Source organism: Bidens hawaiensis, unplaced genomic scaffold (genome assembly GCF_021521415.1).
Source record: "Bidens hawaiensis isolate Kalapana, Puna unplaced genomic scaffold, B.hawaiensis_p1.1 tig00075215_1, whole genome shotgun sequence".
In the NCBI taxonomy this organism is placed as follows: domain Eukaryota; kingdom Viridiplantae; phylum Streptophyta; class Magnoliopsida; order Asterales; family Asteraceae; genus Bidens; species Bidens hawaiensis.
The window spans coordinates 16,949-39,464 of record NW_027503053.1 but is presented as its reverse complement, the minus strand read 5'-3'; the positions used below and the strand labels follow the sequence as shown (position 1 = coordinate 39,464).

Below are 22,516 nucleotides of genomic sequence, written 5' to 3'. Positions count from 1 at the left end.
AAGACTTACCAAACACTTATTTGAAATGTTTTAAGCGATCCGTGAAAATATTTTTGATTTTTACAAACATATAGTATGTTTTTATAATTTTACACAAAACTAGCCGAAAAACACTCGTTTTCGCGCTGTTTAACGCACCCGATAAGTTTTTCGCGCCAAAAACCAAACCCGAACTAAATTGGACCGGGCTTTTCATATTTGGGCTTGAGAAACCAGATTAATGGGCCAAAACAGCCCAAAGGGGAGGCCCATGGACTTCCGATCGGACAGCCCACCCCCACCCCCTATTCTTTTTATAAAACTTGTTTTACAAGCTTGGTTATTCATTTTGGTTTATAAAAGTTGAGGTCCAAGCAGCTGCAATCTGAATTTCCAGAAAACCTTCAAACCCTAAGGTAAAGAGCTTAAATAAGTAGCTTTTGTACTTGTTTAACCTTGATTAATACCATAAAAACATGTCTTGGTTACTAAAAATCATTTCTAACCGTGTAAAAATCCTAAAAATGGTCCATAAACATTTTTTGATCATAATCAAGGTAAGGAACCTGTTTTGATAGTTTTTTTGGCCATAAACACGGATTAAAGGGTTGAAACGACGTTTTTACGGTTCAAAAGTTCATTTTTGTGCAGTAGCCGAAACCGTAAGTTAAGGGCTGTTATGTTGATGAAATATTGCTTGGTTTGTGATATAGGACTTTTACCTAGCTTTCTTAGAAGCGCAAGAACCTGAAATCTTGATTAAAAAGTCGGAACGAGCCAAACCCGCTAAGGTAATGCCGAAACACTCGCTTACGTGCTATTTAGGTTAAGGTTGTGATGTGCATATTTTAAGGGCTTGAAATTTTTCAGGGACATCAGGGACCATGTCAATGAGTCCCTGTTCAAATTTGGTAATTTTTCGACCATCCGAGAATATTTGACGAATTTATTACCGAATTGGACGTTTATTTGGGAAAAATAGCTAAAATACTTCAAAAATTATGAAAATTTTCTGGAAACTCAGATTTGATGTATTTTGATCACTTATGAATTTTGGGATCATTTGGAGAAGTTTAAAGCTGTTTTGTTTATATGCGTTCGTGTGAATTTTTATAGCCGAATTTGGGCTGAAAAGAATATCGCACGAACTTTTTACATTCTGGAATTGATACAGTTGATTTGGGATATGATTTGAGTATTCATGAATTTTTGTGGAATTTTTGGAAATTGTTTGGGGTAAACGGACGATTTTCAGACGAAATATAGCTGATAAAATGAATTTTTATAAATTAATAAATCAGTAATTAATTCCAGAAACATTTTTATAAAAATCTACATATTTTAATTGATAAGTGGCTAAATTTTGATAATTTAATGATTAACGGTTAATTAATTATGCTAATTTGAATATTAAACAAATTCAGTTTTTATAAAAACCGGCAAGTTCGCGACTAACGAACCTGCGAGAATATCAAAACACCCAGAGTGATCAAAAATCATATTTTTGGACAAATTAAGTAAAAATGAACTTTTCTATGAGAAACCTGGACAATCCGGGTGGATTGTACTCGTTTCTTCTTAAATCAAACTGAATAAACGGAAACGGGCCCCGTGGTTAGTCCAGGACCCCAGTATGTGATCTTTCTTTATAACTTAATCATTTTGTTAATCAATAAATTTACCCAAGCTTATTTTCCCATAACTGTTTTCTGAACGCGTAAACGAACAACTTGGCCCGGCTGGGAAAACGGGAATCTGAGCCAAGTTCAGTTTTAAGTATTAGACATTGAACAACATCACAACCTAAGCCTATTGCCACTTTCTGGGCGTTCCAGCTACACCCAGATTAGTTATACAGCTCAGTTTAGTATTGAGATTATAATAATATTAAAATATTAATATTATTATAATATTGATTATAGGGACTACTGATAGCAGACCGAACAAACCACGAGCTGATACAGTACTGATTATCTACTAAACCGTGAGTTTCATGACCCCACTTCTAAACTATTTTACGAACTTCTGGGGTGAAAAGCATGTTTGCTTATATCTATATACTATTCTGAAACATGTGATGATGTGAATTATCTAAGTGCTAACACATGAAAGTCCCCACTAACACAGTGATTAACTTCGAGCCGGTGGCTTGTGAATAGTACTATTGGTTTGAAAAACCCAGGCGGGGCCAGCACGGTTGCTGAGACATTATCCCGTTTGCACATGTCCATATTTTTACGAATCAGCTATGTAGTGTTAGACATAGCTACCGGGGCATGTTGTGGGCGGAAAGGGGCCACAGTGGTTGATTGAGCGTGGGAAAATGGAGGCACGCAGCACGAACAGTCCAGGCTTCACTGTAGCTTAGCATAATTACATCACATACATCATTTACATACATACTTATTTCATGATTACAAGTGTTGACTTGTGAATTCTCATTACTGATTTCTTGAAACTCACCAACTCTAGTAGTTGACCCTTTTTAAATTGCTTTTCAGGTGTACCTAGATCGGAATGATTTGGTGATCTGTTATTTGCCCAAGGTGTGCAGTTGATGCTATGTGAATAGAGGCAAGGGTGTTAGTAGTAAGAACGTATGGTTAACGAACTAGTTTTGTTTGTATAACCTAGACAGTAAAAAAATGATAGAACAAAGTTATGTAATATATTGTAAATTAGTTTGTAATGTTTCTTTATAAACAATGTGTTGATACCAGAGGTGTCTGTTACATTCCCGTTTTACGCTTCCACATTGTGCTAGTCGGGGTGTGACAGTTTTACGAACCCCATCCAGGCTAGTTGCGTCAGCATGACTTGAGGTTGTAAAACGGGTGTGAATCAGGAATTAGGATGCATCATAGTTCTATGAATTCATGAATCAACTATGTATGTTTTTTGGTTCATGAAATGATATGTCTAGGCTTCTAGTTGTGCAATCATGTTTTTAGAACTTATACTTGTTTTATGCTTCAGCAAACGTAACTTATCTGTAACCGCATTTTTCTCATATTAATGAGCAATATTAAATGGTATTTTACATTATTAAATGTTTGTTCTATATGACAAGTGGCTAGATCCTGGTATATCACATGCCTTGTTGTAAACCTAGTTTCTCATAATTTGAGGATATGATAATGTGGCACCATCAAAAATTGGAGATGTGGAGAGAGAGAACTAGGTGGAGAGAGGGAGAGAGGTACAGACGGTTTGTTAAAGAAGAAGAAGAAGAAAAAGAAAAAAAGAGGAGAGAGAAGAAAGGGGAAGAGGAGAGATAATTGGTTAGTGGGTGACATAGGTTGTCTGGATTTTTCTCCCATTAGAGATGCTCTTATTTTTTGCCCTACTAGCAACATGAATAATACAATTAGAAGAATCATTTGGCACAACCCACCAGTATTCTCACTAGGCGAGTTATTGCAAAGACTCAACATTAAATCTTTAATGTTTAAAATTTGGATCATCGATCAAGGGGAATTATAAAACCCACATCATCTTGTGTAGTTTCATTATCTGTGTGATCAACCTCCATGCACAAAATTTTAATTGTTACAGTTGTATTTTGTGGCACAACAATTAAATTCTCAATTGGGGCATTAGCAATTGAAGTTTTGATATTTGGGTATATCTCAAGCTGTCACACCCCGGTTAGTTGGTATCTATTTTGTAAATATATCAGAGTAGCGGGTTTATTTTAGCTGAAGATTTTTATACAAAACATTATTTACATTGAAAAGTTACTCGGGAGTTAAACACATGAGCATTTGGTTACAAAAATATTGTTGTATTATCATTACAAGGATTATATTCAACATTGAGCTATCTTTTTCTATCTTCATGACTCCTAATATGTCAACTATGTGCTGGTGACACGTTGACTCGACAAAATAATTTATAACAGTCGTTAAATACAAACATAGTTTTCTGTTTCATTATCTCAACGAAACGCCTGTCATTCCCGGGATTTGTACCACTGCCTTACACACTCAATTCAAAGGTTCCCCGAGTTACATAGCCCATGTTCGGAGACATTCTTCCCCTGGACTATGTGACCCTGTTGGAGAACTGGTTATGACTGACTTGGTTTTGTATACCAATTGGTCAGTAATGAATGGATCCAGACACATGTATATTCGGTCTGAGTTGCTTTTTATTATCTATTTTGTATTGTAATGATTTTAGAGACAAGTAATCTCATGCAAACATTTATCAGACTTGAGGAACCTAGTGTGGATCTAGATCGTTGATTACAACGTAATGTTCATCATTGTGATATGATTAATCCAAAGTTTATACGTTTAGTGTGTGTTTGTGTGTGTAATCAGAGAGAATTTCGGCAGAGTAACGACTAACAAACAGATTAATAAAAACTTCGATTCCATTACTAAATATGTTAAGCATATATATAGGGTATGACACATTTGTTAACTTAAGACTTAATGAATGTGTCATTCGTTACATTTAACTATAACGAATGAACATACTCATTCGTATTACATATACCTAACGAATAGCCCTTCATTGGTTTATCACATTCGTTAAACAAGTTTAACGAATGTGGCTTACATTATAACAAATGTGGCTCATTCGTTACGAAGTAACGAATGGCCTTACAATAGAGCGAATGGGGTTATTTACCAAAATACCCCTTACATTATCAAACAATATAATAATAATATAATAAATACCGAGACGCCCACGTCATGTATCAGCAAGACTCTTTACGATTAACAACCTGTTTACTACAAGAGTAAAATCAGTTCAGTTGGTAAAAGGTTTAACGTATTCACCTGTTGTTGTTAGTTTGGTGTCGTTCAGAACCTTTTACTTTCAGCATGTTGCTAACCTATATTTGTAATAGGTTTGCATAAATATCTTGATGGTGTTTCTTGATTAATCAGCAGACATTAGGTCTATTTTAACTCAGCAAACTTTAAGTCTGGCTTAACCTTGATAGAGTTATAGTCGTTTTATGAAAATAGACTTGTATTTACACATGACGTTTGGTATAGCATGCTTTGGCCTAATAGGTTCTATCACGTTGGCAAACTTCTCCAGGTAAGTAAACGGGTCCAGCGGTTGATTGGGATTTGTACGAATTACTTACCTTAAGCAAGAAGAGTCTACTAATGATATCCCCCTTCCAGTTACTACATGCCCGTTAAAATATATAGTTTGATAACATTACTTCTTGTGAAAGTAACATCATTACTTTAGTAAAAACATTGTTTGGCGACTAATCGTCGGTAGGACTATGTTTAATAAGGCAGTAGGTCATTAACAAAGCTTCGGAACCTCGTTTCTTGCGTAAACCTAGCAAAAACAAGCCATCGGAACGCCGGAAGAGTCTAGGCACGAACTCCTAGGTTAAGTGTGTGTTTTGGGAAGTGTTTTTGGGATGGGTTGGGTTAAACCTATAGTTGCCCTATTTATACCCGTTTTTGACCTCCTTCGCTTCGTGCGAAGGACAACCTCCGTCGTTCGCGTCGCGCGAAGCAGTGGTCTGACATGTCAGGCCACATAGCTTGTATAATCATGCCACGTGTTGACGCGTAGTTGGACACGTGTATCAGATTACTTAACGAGGTTTCGCGTAGCACGAAGTACTGCTTCGCGTAGCGCCAAACTCCCTTTATCTCGGTTTCAGTGCCAGCTACTTCGCATAGCGTGAAGTAGTTCATTCTTAGCTTCGCGTCACGTGAAGAACAAAAGAAATCAGATTTTTCATTTTTGACCCTTTTACTTTCAAAATTGATAATTTTAGCTCAAAATTAGATGTGGCATTTTCTTGGTTTTACACAAGCATTTCTTTGAAAACCTTATATACAGACTTAACTTTTGTGAATTGTAAACTCTCAACAATGCACATTGTTTTTAACATTATATTCACAACTATTTGCATTATGCAATAAATAATTTGCCAGATTGCTAGAATTTGATATTGACACTCAGTCCAATTGCATTAAATTCAAATTCTTCCACAACAGAAAATAGTGCGATACGAGATGCTACCAACAGGAACCCGACGTCATATGTTACCAACTTTAGTGTATCACTACTATTGTGGTAAAATAGTTCTTAGGGAATGTTCTTTTATTTTTAGCACTACCCTTATCAACTTCACATGACTGGAAGTTATCTACAACCAAATTGATTCTCAAATCGACTTATATTAGTTTATCCTCTTCATAGATTGTCACCGTAATAATTTCTTTACTATGAGAAATTTTACAGATTTTGGTTACGCTTTGTAGACTTACAGACTTTCAACTTGTTCCACCCTTTTTTGTTTTTGCTAAGTATTTAATTTTACCAATTTGACCACTTTGGATGCAATATGATCACCTTAACCGAAATGGGACAAAAATTTTCAGATATAGTTACTTTCAATGAAGAGCGTTAAATATGATACAAGAAAATTAAACTTCATACAAATGATACATTGGTATCTATATCACTCTATTTTTCGCCCTCTGAACTTAAACCATCCACACTCTTATCATCCTGGTATCCACTGTACCTTCTTGAATCTGCATCGAACCTTGAAATCGTACATTTAGACCTGTGAGGTTCAAACTAGTCGTCATTGTCGCCTGAAAACTCTATATCACTATGATCATCTCCCCTTGAATCAGATTTATGATCATCTCCCCTCACATTTAGACCTGTGAGGTTCAAACTAGTCGTCATTGTCGCCTGAAAACTCTATATCACTATGATCATCTCCCCTTGAATCAGATTTATGATCATCTCCCCTCACATTTAGACCTGTGAGGTTCAAACTAGTCGTCATTGTCGCCTGAAAACTCTATATCACTATGATCATCTCCCCTTGAATCAGATTTATGATCATCTCCCCTCACATTTAGACCTGTGAGGTTCAAACTAGTCGTCATTGTCGCCTGAAAACTCTATATCACTATGATCATCTCCCCTTGAATCAGATTTATGATCATCTCCCCTCACATTTAGACCTGTGAGGTTCAAACTAGTCGTCATTGTGGCCTGAAAACTTTTGGTTTTCTTGCTGTAATTTGAACTTTTTGGTTTTATGCTTGGCTTTACCACTTCTTTTTACTTGATTGAGTTTTTCTTCTTCCTTTTGAACTTGAGTTTAGGAGAATTGATTTGTTGTGTTTGTCGTCATCTTCAGAGGATTCCCCTTCGATGTAAACATCTTCACCGTATGCGGTTCCTGATGAACCACAACCATGGTCCGAACCAAATTCGTCTTTATGATTAGGTGATGGTTCGTGCTTGGGTACTGGTTCAGGCTTGTACACTAGCTCGATCATAGGCTCGGGCACTGGTTCAAATTTGGAAACTGGCTCCGGGCTTGAATTTGAGTCTGAACTTGAATCTGAGTATGTTGAATCAGGTTCGGGTTCAGGCTTAGGCTCTAGCTCAATCTCGGTATCTGTGCCTGAATTTGATTCTCCCTCAGGTTCGTGCTCTGATTTAGGTTCATGCTGTGATTCAGGCTCATGCTCAGACTAAGGCTCTGACTCAGGCTCACGTTTGGACTCGAAGTCAGGCTCACAATCAAGCCTATGAGTTATGTGATCGGTAGCACCCGAATCCACAAATCCACTTTCTGCCGGTGTCAATTTTGTCTTCCATGTTGGCAATATGTGAGACCTCATTCTTAACTGAGCTTCTTTAGTAGCAAACATTCTAAGAAACTGTTGGTATTGCTCGTTGTTTAACAGGGAATAGTGATGCTCTTGGCTTCGCTGTGATACATGTCGTCTACTATTGTGATTAAGTTTGGTGGCAGATCTAACAAAGAAAATTCCAAACATTCTTGATATGCATAGTAATAAAGCTAAAACCAAAACTCAAAACAAAACAAGCAACACTTATTTTTTTTTTCTTTTCTTTTCTTTTAATACCAACTCGTCTCTCTGGACAACCACTTCTACCATAAAGCAAAATTTCACTATCACCAACCACTTCTTTCCATCATCTCAATTTCTTTTTGTCATAATCGTCTCTCTATCTAAAGACACAATTGCAAACAATTGTGATGTTTTTTTTTTCTTTTGTGTTGGTTGATAACGATGGCTGGTGTAGTATGGTGGGGTTCCAGTGATGGAGGTTGGGTAAGACGGGAAGGGTGGAAGGATGGCGGTGCTCCTGAATAGAGTTCTGGTTGTGGTTATGACTAGCGTTGAAGGTAGGAGTTTGGCGACGGATCTAACGGTTGTATGTTGGGTAGCCGCGATGTTCAGTGGCCGTGGCGGCTGCGGCTATTTATGGTTTAGGTTGGTTCGAGTGGTGGGACCCGCCTAACACCATAAAGAATTTGGTAAATGTTTTATTTTCTTTCTAAAAACGAAAATACCAAAACAAAAGGTACAAATACAAGAAGAAAGCAATAAATAAGGAAAGCTGTCGTTTTCTATAATCCTTCATACCTTCCATCAACATTATTAGGAATATTATTGTTATATAAAAGATATTCATATATTCGGTAATTATTGTTGAAATTATATCTCCAAAAATAGATGTTAGGCATGTAATTATTGAGATGATGAGAATTAAGAAAAAATTCTATGCAAAACTTGATGACTGTTTAACATGGTCAATCATTTAACGAAATACTTTTCAAAGATTGATACTCTGTCAAGTGGGAGAACGTTGGACAAAGCCCAATAGCATGGCCACATTACCATTTAATTGATTATGATTAGTTAAATAGGCCCATAAGATATATGGGCTATTTTTGATTGATAACTTAACTTTCTCTCTAAAAAATTCATTAATTGGTGGCGTACAAACGAACCTAAGGGCAAGAATCGATTAATGGCATCATCTCAATTCCTATAGGTAAGTTCTTTAAAATTTATGTCTAATTTATTTATGTTTATGAATTATGATTTTAATCTACATATTAAGGATCTTATTTTCACCTATGTCTTAAGATATAGAGGGTGTTTGGGATTGAGTTTGAAAAATGATTATTGGCTTATTGGCTTTTTCAAGAAGCTAATAAGCTAAAAAGATGTTTGACAAATGTGAAAGTCCTTTTTGTTTTGGCTTGAAAAAGCACTTTTCCAAAAGCCCCAAATCCTAACTTTTCAAAAATGTTTTTGGCTTTTTGATTGAATTTTTACTAATCTATCCACATTTTACCCTAATCCAAAATATTTATAAATAAGCTAAGCCATACACTTTTTAAAAAGTGCTTATTGGCTTTCCCAACTACTTAAGCTAATCCAAACACTTTTTTAAAAAACTTCTTTTAAAAAAGCGTTTTTGACAAAAAGCACTTTTAGAGTTAAATAAGTAATCCCAAACACCCTCATAATAAAAAAATCAATATAGTAACCAGAAAAAGAAAAAAAAGATTGGCACCGTAATAGTTTGCTTACATGGGAAGTTTTACAGATTTTGATTATGCTTTGTATATTTCAGCTTGTTCCACCCGTTTTTGTTTTGGTTGAAGTATTTACTATCACCAATAATTTGAATGCAATATGACCTTACCGAAATGGGTTACTTTCGACGAAAAGCTTAAAATATGATAGAAGAAAATCGAACTTAATACGTATGATACATTGGTATCTATGTCACTCTATTTTTTGCCCTCTGAACTTGAACCATCCACACTCTCATCATCCTGGTATCCACTGTAACTTCTTGAATCTGCACCGAACCTTGAAATCGTACTTTTAAACCTGTGAGGTTCAAACTCGTCGTCACTGTCGTCTGCAAACTCTATATCACTATAATCATCTCCCCTCGAATCAGATTTACGCGTGCTTTTGGTTTTCTTGCTGTAACTTGAACTTATTGGCTTTGTCGATTCGTTTTCATCCATTTTGAACACCACTTTCTTTTTGCTTGATTGAGTTTTCATCCTTGCTTTTGATTTTGAGTTCAGGAGAATTGATGATGTGTTCGCTTTGTCGTCGTCAGAGGATTCCCCTTCAATGTAAGCATCTTCGCCGTATGCGTTTCCAGATGAACCGTCAGAATCATGTTCCGAACCAGACTTGTCTTTATGACTAGGTGATGGTTCAGGCTCGGGCACCGGTTCAGGCTTGGACACTAGCTCGGGCACCGATTCAGGCTTGGACACTAGCTCGGGCATGGGCTCGAGCATTGGTTCAAGCTTGGAAACTGGCTCCGGGCTTGAATCTGAGTCTGAACTTGAATCCGAGTCTGTAGAATCAAGTTCAGGCTCAGGTTTAGGTTTGGGTTTGGGTTCGGGCTCCGGCTCTGGCTCGGTCTCAGTGTCTGTGTCTGTGTCTGTCTCTGATTCCCACTCAGGTTCGTGCTCTGATTCAGGTTCATGCTCAGATTCAGGCTCATGCTCAGACTGAGGCTCTGACTCAGGCTCACGCTCAGACTCGGAGTCAGGCACTGATTCAGGCCGAGGATCATCAGGCTCAGGCCGGTTAAACGGCTCTATCTTAATATTTAGCTCTGTATCTGAGTCAGAATCTGATGATGATGTTGACGATGATGATGACGGGTATTTTTTAGGTGGAAAAGTATTGGTTACGCCTAACTCGTCATGGTGAGCTAGGGTGAGAAGGCTAAGAGACCCTAAAATGTCGGATAGGAATGGACGGGCACGCCACTCGTCCTGTAGGCACATTGCCGCCGCCTCGACTGCTTTGTTTATATTTTTTTCAGGAACTACTCCTTTGAACATAGGATCACTTAGTTCTTGGAATCTGTTTGGATCTTTAAAATATGGCTGTGCCTGTTTTCATACAATGCATCACAAAGTTAATATGCAACAAACATTAGCGCCTCCCCCCCCCCCCCCAAATAAGAAAAGGCATAGGCAGGATTACCCAAGAAACAAGCTTTTGCTCATTAGTAGGCCGAGAGGTGTCCACCGCTTTTCTCCCTGTGATAAGCTCGAGTAGGATAACTCCGAAGCTATAAACATGGGATTTGGCAGTGATTTCACTGGTGGATTCAGTTTCTGGAGCACAACCAACCGTTCCCATCGCACTTTTATGCACATTACTACCGGATGAACTTTCTAGATTCACAAACCCATAATCAGTAACCTTAGGATCAAAGTTTTTGTCCAACAAAATATTTGTAGATCTAACATTGCCACATATAATTGGTGGATCAAGATTTTCATGTAAATGCTCCATTGCTTTTGCAGTTCCTGCTGCAACTTTCATCCTTCTGATCCAATCTAATGGTTTTTTTCCTGGAGGAAGATCTGTCATCGATGTTCATTAAAAATACATTAGCATTGGTGCCTACAAATACCATCTGATCCTTATTATGACCAAAAAAAACATGTTCTAGGATGAATATTTAGACATCAAAATTCATTTAGAAAATTACTAGATTAATATATACCATGTAGGTGATCATTAATCGAACCCATTGGCATGTACTCATATACCAAAATCCTGTGGTTATTGTCCACACAATATCCCATAAGTTCAGCAAGATTAGGATGATGATGATCAACCAAATTGTTCACTTCTTCTACGAACGCTTTTTTCGCTTTTGTTCGTCGTTTTTTCAGCTTCTTAACAGCCACAACCTTCAATCAATCATGTACATAAAACTGTATCAAATTACCATCAAGCATATCCATTAATTAACAAACTTAATGTGTATTGACCTTGTCATCGGCTAGAGTTCCTTTATAAACTTTTCCATTTCTGCTTTCACCTAATAGAGATTCTGACTCAAAATCTTCGGTGGCTGAGGCCAACTCGTTGTATTTGAACCTACGGGCAGAACCTGTTGGCAGGTCATCTATAGAATCATCATCACCATCATTATCGCTGCTACTTTCATCTGGTATATTTGAATCTGCTACAAGAAGGAACCAAATGGCATATGTTCATTCTCAGCAAATTGTGATTATTGGGTTGTTTGAGTAGCACGTTCTGCTGAAAAGTGATAATTTTCTTTTAGAAAAATTTATGAGCAGTATTATTATAAAAATTTTGTTGCTGCAAAAATAATAATCTAGGTTTATGGATAAAAAATATAGTATCTAATATGTATTAGCTAGTAAGTATTATGTGTTCATTTCTACAACTTTCCATTCGACTCATTTACGTCTAAATGAGTAGAAATTTTATACATTCATACGTAAATGAGTTGAAATTCGACTTAATATTAGTAAAATAAGTTCAATATTTATTTATATTTAATAATCAACTCACTTTATATATAAGAATTTTGAAAGAAACACAAACCAGAAGGTTGTTTGGAAAGGGGATCTTCTTTAGGTTGTGCCACGGGAACCTCTTCATGTGACTTCTTTTCATCTGTTTTCTTTTCTTCTGAATCCTTCTTTTTAAAGCATGGCAAACAGTTCATTCTTTTTGCTATAATAATTTCTTCTATATATAATCTCCCCAACACAAAAACAAAAAGTTTGTATATTTTGGAAGGTCTTCAAATAGCAACCGATATAACCGTTTTATCTACGCCTGTATAACACCCTTGATACATAATTCGTTCCGAAGGAAGTTTTATGGGGAGACAAGAATCTAGAATCGTTTTACAGAAAGAAAAGAAAACGCAACGTATGATCAGAAAACCAAGGGGGTGGAGAAAGGGAGGATGAAAGGGTCCTCCACGCTCCGAACACGGGGACTTGAAGGACCCGTACGTAATGCACCTAACCAAAACGTATCAGAATGAAAGATTAGGGGAGGAGATAAGTGCCAGCCATGGCTTTGACAAAGCTTTTTGATGGAGAAATTTGTGGAGATTGTGTGGACATTCTCTTAGATGTCTTCCTGTTTCTTCGAAATAAAAATTATGAAATTATGTACTCTCAGATGATTTTTGATGGATGTTGTATTTTTCCATTACTTATACAAATTCAAAAATGGGGTATGCATGCACAAGTGTCTAATTGTCACAAGCTTGAAGGTTTTCTAGACGAGTTAAGCTTGGGTGGTTGATCGGTAACCATAAGGGGAACCGGTTATATAACATGTTTATTTGCCTCTTAATGAACCGGCTTGATTTGAACCCCAGTTTAAACAACATACCGGCACTATAGGAAATCAACTCTGACCCGTTGACATGTATTGACCGCGTGTCGTTGGGATAGGGTTACCGGAAATTTTGGCACCTTCCAATGACATGTTGTCGAGATACATTAATTTGTTTATTAAAACGGAAAAACGTCAACACCATATGCGCGACGGCATATTGTTGGCAAAAGTAGAATTATATTATATCAAGGATAGTAACTAATCCAGCCTTAAGAATCATGGCTACTCAAAGATGAAGGCATTATTTTCATAAGTTATGCATTGCATATATTTTTACTAGGTTATAAATGCGTGTACTACACGGGGTTGGATACCAAAAACTACAAATATTAAGAAAAATTAATAATAAATCAATACTTATTATATTTGAATATTTTACAATTGCAATTTGCATATTAAAATAAGATTTACAATTTACAAAAATATAGCTACAAGTTATTGATCTTTATAAAATTCTTTACATACAACACTAATGTTACATTTACAATTTACAAAAGAACACAAATAACCTAACAGGCCCAACCCGGCTATTTTGCCACGTCTACAAGTAATTTATCTAAGTTCCTATATTCAGCACATGAACCAACATTTGTTGAATTACTTCTATATATACATACCTTGTTAGTTTACACCTTGGGTTCCAGAAGATGGCCAACAGCAGAAACCAAATATCTAACCTTGCTTCAATCGTGTGGATAGGAATCCTCATGTAAATTACATGCAACCAAGTCAAACTTCAACCTGAAAAGTATAAATAAACATCACTACTTAATATAAAACATTTTGAAAATTGAGATACATGTAGAATATGAAGTTGAAAAGTAGTCACTTATTTCATTTTAAAAGAAGTAAAACACTTTTAATATTATATAACACCATTGAAAAAGACAATAAAAAGAGAGTAACTGAAATAAATCTTTATTAGACTAAAAATCTCAGAACTGTATATTTTAGCGTTCAAAGTTCCAAGACAACTAATGGTTATGTGCATAACAGACCTAATTCAATCTAATTCAATCTTGTTTCCTTAGCTACCTTTTTCATCAACATAAAATTCAAGGTTCTCTTGTACTTATCAACTATTTTTGATGTAGATAAAACAAATTTCCAATTTCACACTTGACATCTTCTAACTTCAAATTGACAAAATTACCCCCACTTTAATCATTTTTACAAAGTTGTATACTACTTAAAGAAGAACCAAATCAATAAAATCGATCACATCCCAAAGCTATCAGCCATCCATGTAAATAACACAGGAGATTAATTACTTGGCTTGGAGAGTATTAGATTCCAAATAAGCTGCAAGGTTTACCTGAAGGTCCATCATGGCTTGGTACTTTTGTAGCAGTACTTCATACTCGCAACGGATATAACAGAAAAAAAAACTACAGTAATAAAAAAGCTACAGAAACATACTGTAGTAACATAATATATGCACTAAATTCTGCAGTCAATGGATTGCAACTGATACGGTTTAATCGACGGTTTTTTAAAAATTGGTGTGGAAAAGGAGTCATGTGAGGGGCAAGTGACGTTATATAACTGGAAAATGTAGCTGACATAAACTACATATCATAATTTCTTAAAAGATTCTTTTTTAGATTGAAATGGTTAAAGAGGACAAATCACACGGAATAAAATTGTAATTTACTCTCACAAATATAAAATTTTTTCGTACATCCACGTATTAAAAGTAAAAACTGTGAAAACAAAAGCTAAGAGGAGTACAAACCTGAAGATCATGATTGACAATCGTCTCAGTTAACATTAACGCATTAGCAAGAAGCGAGTGATTAGCATGTAACCCCATTTCAAAATTGAATCATGCATCGTTACTATGAAAGATGAGAAAATCAAATAATTTGGGTTTCAAACTTTCAACTAATACCTTGGAAGATAGATGAATACCCAATCACGCAATAATAACTAGTTTTCGATTAACTGCCGCCAGTGTGAAGAATAGGGTTTATGAACCTATGCAATTCATTTATATTGATCTATTGAAAATTGATGATGAAGCAGGAAAGGAAAGGACGACAGGTATGGTGGTGGAGTTATTTGTATTCGAGATATCAGCATTGAGAAAACTGAAATCAAGAGTGCTGCAGACTTCAACAACTTCAACAACCATACCTATGGCATATATTTGAGTTAAACAGTATATGTATGTGTCGCTTATGTCTTCAGCTATATCTATATTTCTAAATAAACTGTCATTGCCCCACCTGTATATCAAAACTTTTAATATGCTTGCATATATATTTATAAGCATATCAAGATTGTCCCACTGCTTATCCAAACTTTTTACATTTATAAATGCAACTGCAATTTGTAAACGCAGGCTCGATACCACACACTATACAAGCATTATATAAAATAGACACATAACATAAATATGATTAACCATGTTTCCTATATACATAACCAACATACCATAACAAAATGTTTTCAAATCCATAACCAAAAACTACCAACAAAATACACAAAGAAATAATGTCATCTTCGTCCGAATTACCATAACATTCTATTTTGTAACTATTTTGACATATCTATTTTATTGTTTGGATACATCAAATAGTTAGTCCACATTTCATTTGCAATTGAATTCCTTAATCGGTCTACTCCGGTACTACCCTCATGCGTGTCTCTCACATTATGATGCTCTTTATCTTCTGTCCCATTTAACACCTCTCGTATGACCTCATCTTCAAGATCTTTGTCATGATCTTCCTCTAGTAAAAAAATGTGTAACATACAACATGCCAAAGAGATGGCAGATTGTGTTTTACAAGAGTAAAACGGTTCAGCTGTACTCCTAATAATAGGAAACCTCTTTTTTAGAACACCAAATGCTCGTTCAATTGAATTACGTATTGATGCATGACGAAGGTTAAACAATTCCTTTGCATTCTCAGGGGCACGAGTGGAGTGCTCTTTCAAATGATACCTAACACCTCTATATGGCATCATTAGGGTACTCGTATGAGGCAAGCCCGCGCCTACTAAACAATATCTACCTGTAAATAAGTTCTAATTAGTATTATCGTAAAATACTACACAATTAAGTAAATTTAGTTTATGATTACCTTTTGGAATAACTAGTTTATCTTCTCTAGTTAGTGCATTCTTTATTATTCACGAGTCTGAAGCAGTACCCTCCCAACCAGATAAAACATATGTAAACTTCAAATCAAATGTAAAAGCAGCCAATACATTTATTGTCGGGTATCCCTTACGACCACGATATCTAGAAGCATCTTTATTAGGTACTCTGACACGAACATGTGTTCCATCAATTGCCCCTATTCAATCCTTGAAAAAATGATCAAATCTCTTCTTTTCTTGAATTTCTTTTAGGATAATGTCACCTTTAGGTTGTTGAAGATAACGACTTTCTAACGATAAAATCGCTCGGAGAACTCTATGGAGGCACCGACTAGTTGTTGATCCAGAACGACGATATATCCAAGAGGCAAACCGATTTCTCAAATCATTTACTACAATATGTAAAAATCTTGCAACATGTTCTTGAACAGACATGCGTTCAGTAGGTCGAAGACTGCCGTCACTCTCTAAGATATTGCACAATGTCATAAAAGCTTTCTCACTCATTCGAATAAGTTCACGATATTTACCACTATTTAAAAGGTCGTGTAACATCTCTTCTCGTACATATCTTCTCTGTAAAATTTCATCTCTAGTCGGTAAATTAGCTAGTACCGTGTAACATCCCGAAATTTCAAAGTGATATTAATTATATTACTTACTAATAGAGGGAAAGTTTACTCGGGTTGTCAGGAAATAAATAATAGAGTAGGAGTTGGTATGAGTCGGGCTAGTGTTGGATTAATGGAGACGGGTTAAATGAGAATGGGCCTTAGGTCCATGGGATTTCAGGGATATAAATATCCCCTAAACCCAAAAATATCTTCATTTCCTTACTTTCTACACACACACTCCAAAAACACACACCATCTACACCGCCGCCGGGCCGAGGAGAGGAACGGGCCGATCCGAGAGAGAGAGAGAGAGAGAGCGATTAGTTGTGTTAACAAGTTAAATGAGATCCAAACAAGCTCAAAAAGGTATGATTCTTGATCTTTGAAGTTTAAAGATCCAAGCTTTTTAGTGTATAAACGACCGAAAATGGTCGGGAAGCGTAGTGGGTGATATTGAACCATAGCAAGGGTGTTAAAATCGCTCAAAATGCTGGACAGAAACTGAACAGCGGCTGACCTGGGCAACTTCGCTTGCAACTGGGCAACTTCGCCTTCAAAGCGATGAACTTCGCCTGCAAGCTAAGTTCGCCTGATGAACTTCGCCTGCAAGCTAAGTTCGCCTGATGGCAACTTCGCTGTAAAGTTAAGTTCGCCTAACTGGTAACTTCGCCTGAGGCCAAGTTCGCCTGATGACAACTTCGCCTGAAGCCAAGTTCGCCTGATGGCAACTTCGCTGTAAAGCTAAGTTCGCCTAGCTGGTAACTTCGCCTAAAGCTAAGTTCGCCTAAGGTTAACTTCGCCTAGAGCTAAGTTCGCCCGAGGGTTAACTTCGCCTAAAGCCAAGTTCGATTAGAAAATAAATTAAAAACGATAAGTAAAAGTAAGCTAATACTAGGCCACCAGATTAGATCAGGCGAGTATTGATACGTGTAACTTGTACAGTCAGCCGAGCTCAGTTAAAGAAGGGATTTACAGATATCAGAGGAAGAAGCAGAGTCCAGGTGAGTTTCTAGCCCCATTCCTTATTATGTTTTCGGGGCTGTGTACATACTCGATGTGTTGTTAATACATTTATCCCAAGTGATAAGTGTATGTCATATGTGATATGTGTGAAAGATATGAATGATTGCTTGTCGGTACGCGAACGATCTTCGGATATTGCGCGTACTGTCAGGTTAAAAATAAAGGTACGAATATTATATATCGAAGATGTATGAATATTTCAAATGAATACTTGTCGGGGCGTGAACGATCTTCGGATATTGCACGTGTCGACAAGGGGTATGGTTGTTAAATGAATGAGGTAAAGAATGCCTAGAGTGTTCTTATGTTATAATGTAAGTATGTGTATATAGGTACACGAATGGCAATGTGAGTTCTACATTCGACATAGTAAGTTAGGATGGCAAATCCCTCTAGCTTCTGTCGGACATAGACTCGGCTGGTGATGGCGTAGTTAAGGACTGCGAGCCTTATACGTGAAGTAGATGATATATGTAGACGTAGATAAGGACTGCGAACCTTATACGTAATGTAGATAGGCGTCAGCATAGGAAAGGACTGTGAACCTTATACGTGCTGTATTTGTAGCATAGGGGAGGACTGCGAACCTCGTACGTGCTATGAGTTAGGTTGCAACATAGGGAAGGACTGCGAACCTTGTACGTGTTGTGGATGTATTACAGCATAGGAAATGACTGTGAACCTTATACGTGCTGTATTTGTAGCATAGAGGAGGACTGCGAACCTCGTACGTGCTATGAATTAGGTTACAGCATAGGAAAGGACTGTGAACCTTATACGTGCTGTATTGGTAGCATAGGGGAGGACTGCGAACCTCGTACGTGCTATGAATTAGGTTGCAACATAGGGAAGGACTGCGAACCTTGTACGTGTTGTGGATGTGCTATGGTATAGGGAAGGACCGCGATCCTTGTACGTACCATAAATGGTGAACATAGGTAAGGACTGCGAACCTTGTACGTGTTCACGACCTTGAGTACAGGTATAGACGGTGGACTATGAACGTACTCTCGGTTTACTGAGGTTAGTGATTGTAGATATGTATGTATGTATGGTAGCAAGTATGTATGTAGAACAGAAGGGTAACTAGTGAAGTATGGATATGTATCTACGGATATGTATGTATGTGTATGTATTGTATGGCGTTCGATTAACTAGAACTCACTCAGCGTAGCTGACTTTTAGTATGCACGCAGGTGAGCTGATTATAGAGTTAGCATGAGGATGACACATGGTATGGATTGAACGGCTGGCATCTGAAGAAGAAGAAAAGATGTTTTTAATATAAGTTTTGTGTTATGGTATCAAAGAAAAGATTTAATGTTTTGTAACAAATGATTGATGTTTTACTTTCCGCGAAAAGTTTTAATAAACTCTGATTTGAAGAACTGTGTTTATGAGTAAATCCGACGCTAAAGTAAGGTTACCGGGTTCGGGGCCTTACATACCGTCGAAGGCCTACGTCGTGTAATGAAAGCCACCATTAAGCAAATCAGGTTAATTGTTTGCAGTTGTCTAGCTCGCACAACATGAACTATCTTGAGTAGTTGGTTATCCATTGTAAGTTTATAAGCTGTTGAAAAGTGTTATTTGATTAGAATATAAGACATATAAGAAGGTTTATGTAACTTTATGAACTGAGAAACTTTGCATATAATATTAGGGGTGTTCACGTTTCGGTTTCAAACTGTAAAACCATCCAAACAAGTCACCAACGGTTTGGTTTACGATTCATTCCGAAAACCGTTCGCAAGAAACTGGACTGGGCCGTAAGATCTGTAGTTTATATTAGGTATAATTAAAGCAAATATGGGCCTAATGGTAACTATTCTTTAAAATACCAATAAAGAACTATTAAGCAAAATTTGAGATGATATTTTTATTTTATGATATGAGAAGCTTTGGGCATACAATCTCTATTTCGTCTTTCAAATTACCACATTTCAAGCTTATTAAATTCAAAAGTTTTGTATTTCAAATTTACAAATAAAAATAATTTGACAATTATTAACAAATAACATCCTTAGCCTACCGATTACCTCAAAGAATCTTTTACTACATACTTAACTCATACGCAACAACAGAAAGTCAGAAACCGTATTTAATCATTTCTTAATTAGTTGCTGCAACCTTAGATATAAAACCAAAACATAGTATTAGATAATAAATTAAGAATATCTAATAAAGAGGGGTTGAAACAAGAGTTGAGAAGCAGATGCGGCCTGTGGGTGTGGATATGCTTGGGGTGTCGTTGCGTCGGAGTGATGAAATGATGAACAACGGGTAGGTTTGGCTAAGGTAGAGAAATTGAGAAAGGAATAATACATATGAATGATGTAGATATAAGATAGAAAGGATGAGGGCAGTATGGTAATTTTTAATTATGTTTAGTTTGATAAAGTTGTTCAACTTTCCATTCTCTCCGTTTCTTTCCGATTTGGAGAGAAAATAAATGGTATCAATTTTGAGTACTTTTCCATTCCCTTCTCTCTATTTTCCTTCCTAAAAAACTCAGGAACACCTCTTTTTCTTGATTCTCCCCACTTTCTTTTCCTTTCTCTTCTAAAATCAGACTCATGAACAAAGTGTAAACCTATCTAACATTCGTTACATTTCAAACCCAAAAACCCGACCCATTTCTAATTTTCGGGTTCGTTTATAATATATATATATATATATTTGTTTCTTGTAACATACGTTAAGTTGAATTTGAATTTGTATTCGAATTTGTTAAACCGACCTACTTCGCCATTTCGTTATGTTCGTGTTTAACGTCCATTGTTAATATAGTATACACGAGAATTTACGTTTATCGTTCGTTCGTTTTGTTTTCATTTTTATTCAATAAACAGAACTTCGGGATTTAATGTTTAAAACTATAAAGATTGAACAAATTGCAAACTACTCGGGTATAATATAATATCCAAGCTTCATAACTTATTCTTACACATATCAAAGTTCGGAATCTAGTTTGTAAATTATATTTTTTTTTACAACATCTTTAATAACAATTTAAAGTTCAAGGTTCAAAATAAAAATGGATTAATAATTCCATTTTAAAGAAAATATGAAAGATCAGGGACTATTAGTGTAAATTCGTTTAAATTATAATAACAAAATAGCAAAACCCAGCCCGCCCCCCTTACCCCGCTTTTCCGGCGAGGAGCTCCGGCCGGCGGCCCCAGTGGCTCTGGAGACTCCGAACAACCCCGTAATCCTTGTCATTTAACTAGTTTGATTTGTATACAAGCGTAGAGTTCAATAGTAAACGTTAAACAACATCTTAATTATGTTACAACATCCGTTAATCACCATTTAAGCTGCAAGACTAGCCGGAAACGGCCAAAGAATCAATTAAACCAATTTAATCAATGTTTGCTCCAATTACTAGTATATATACGATCCTCACGTTCATCTAAACTTGCTCATAATAATAAACTACACTGATAAACTCTCAATATGCACGAATTGATTCTTCAAAGTTCGTTTCAGCCAAGCCTTGGTTCTCCGTCAGTTCTTAACGTCTAGAGTATTGTTATATGGATTTTGATTGTTAGCCGATTAACAAAAGCCCTAACTTAATTTTATCATACATAGACCGGATTTGGAGAATTGATTTTAGGGTTCTTCAAATAAAGAAGATGAAGTTAACATTGTGTTTAAAATATTTCTGTTTCTGAATATGTCACAACAATAAGCAATGGTCCAATAGTTAAGTCTATTTGATACTAGACAACAGACCTGAGTTTGAACCCGGGTCAATATATTCTTTTTTTTATATATATTGTTTTATCATTTTCTTATTAGCTAAAAATCAATTTAATTATTTAAAAATCATAATAATTCAAATAAAATTATTTTTTAAATCAAATAATTTATTATAAATCAAATAAAATTAAATATAAAATTTATTTTATTGTTTTCACCTAAAACAACCAATCTTCCAAACTCGTCAAAATTTCGTTAAAACTCTTAAAACATTTATAGATTTATTTATTGTTTGTTAAACTTTATAATTCATTACCACCTTCATATTCAAAATAAAATATATAAACACCAAATTTTCGAACATTCAAACTTAGTAATAATCTTGAAATTAAGAAATATTTGTAAATCGTGAACTCGTTAATATTAATTCGTTCGTTAACTTTAAAATTCATTAACTATAATTCATAAGATTATAATTCGTTGGTTTTATTCCAATAAAATAATTAATCTTGCAAGATAAAATCAGTGCCTTGTAAATAACATAAGTCTTTTAATAGCATTAACTATAATATTTAAATAATATAAATAATTAAAATGCCGATAAAGATTAAAAATATGATATTATAATACAATGCCTTAAAATAATACAAAAATCCCGTTATCCAAATACTTATAACTTTTTCAATCCCGATAGTTAGACTTTACTTTTGTTTTAATTATAGTTCGAGAAGTTCAATCATTTCGGTTCCTTTGACGCATTTCGGTTTTATCTTTATTTCCGCTTCGATTTCAAATGTGAGTTTTTCACAACCCCTTTTTAACGCTTTTAATATTTTTGGGGTGTAGCATGTCACAAGTTTTTATTTCGTTAGTTATGCGCTAGTTTACAAACCGATTCACATTTATCGTACATGATAATATTATTCTTGCATATTGTTTATGATTATACGTGAATTATGTGCAACATGTTTACTGTTTTTATGGTGGAAGTTACACAAAAGCAAATGCATACACATAGTGGGAGGGTCCAACAGGACGTACCTGCGCCGTCTAACTTACGACTTCGGTTGTTTATGT

The 22,516-nt window shown here is 35.8% G+C and overlaps 2 protein-coding genes across 2 annotated transcripts; both read right to left on the bottom strand.

The window, feature by feature from the left end:
* Window positions 1-9,556: 9,556 nt before the first annotated feature.
* LOC143606536 (uncharacterized) lies at window positions 9,557-12,297 on the bottom strand. Its single transcript, XM_077082279.1, has 5 exons — window positions 12,174-12,297; window positions 11,588-11,781; window positions 11,317-11,506; window positions 10,788-11,173; window positions 9,557-10,693 (listed from the first exon to the last, which is right to left on the bottom strand). The coding sequence occupies exons 1-5, from the start codon at window positions 12,295-12,297 to the stop codon at window positions 9,557-9,559; spliced, it is 2,031 nt and encodes a 676-aa protein (XP_076938394.1).
* Window positions 12,298-15,524: 3,227 nt separating this feature from the next.
* Window positions 15,525-15,956, bottom strand: LOC143606535 (uncharacterized). The gene has a single exon (XM_077082278.1). It carries the CDS (start codon window positions 15,954-15,956, stop codon window positions 15,525-15,527), a length of 432 nt encoding a protein of 143 aa, XP_076938393.1.
* Window positions 15,957-22,516: the final 6,560 nt, after the last annotated feature.

What these genes read in the sequence shown, in the direction of transcription:
- LOC143606536 (XM_077082279.1), bottom strand. Translation starts at nt 12,297, where the DNA reads ATGAACTGTTTGCCATGCTTTAAAAAGAAGGATTCAGAAGAAAAGAAA. An exon ending in CCTTTCCAAACAACCTTCTG is followed by an intron (nt 11,782 to 12,173) that starts GTTTGTGTTTCT and finishes TTCTTGTAGCAG; the next exon opens with ATTCAAATATACCAGATGAA. An exon ending in GATTAATGATCACCTACATG is followed by an intron (nt 11,174 to 11,316) that starts GTATATATTAAT and finishes CATCGATGACAG; the next exon opens with ATCTTCCTCCAGGAAAAAAA.
- LOC143606535 (XM_077082278.1), bottom strand. Translation starts at nt 15,956, where the DNA reads ATGCCATATAGAGGTGTTAGGTATCATTTGAAAGAGCACTCCACTCGT.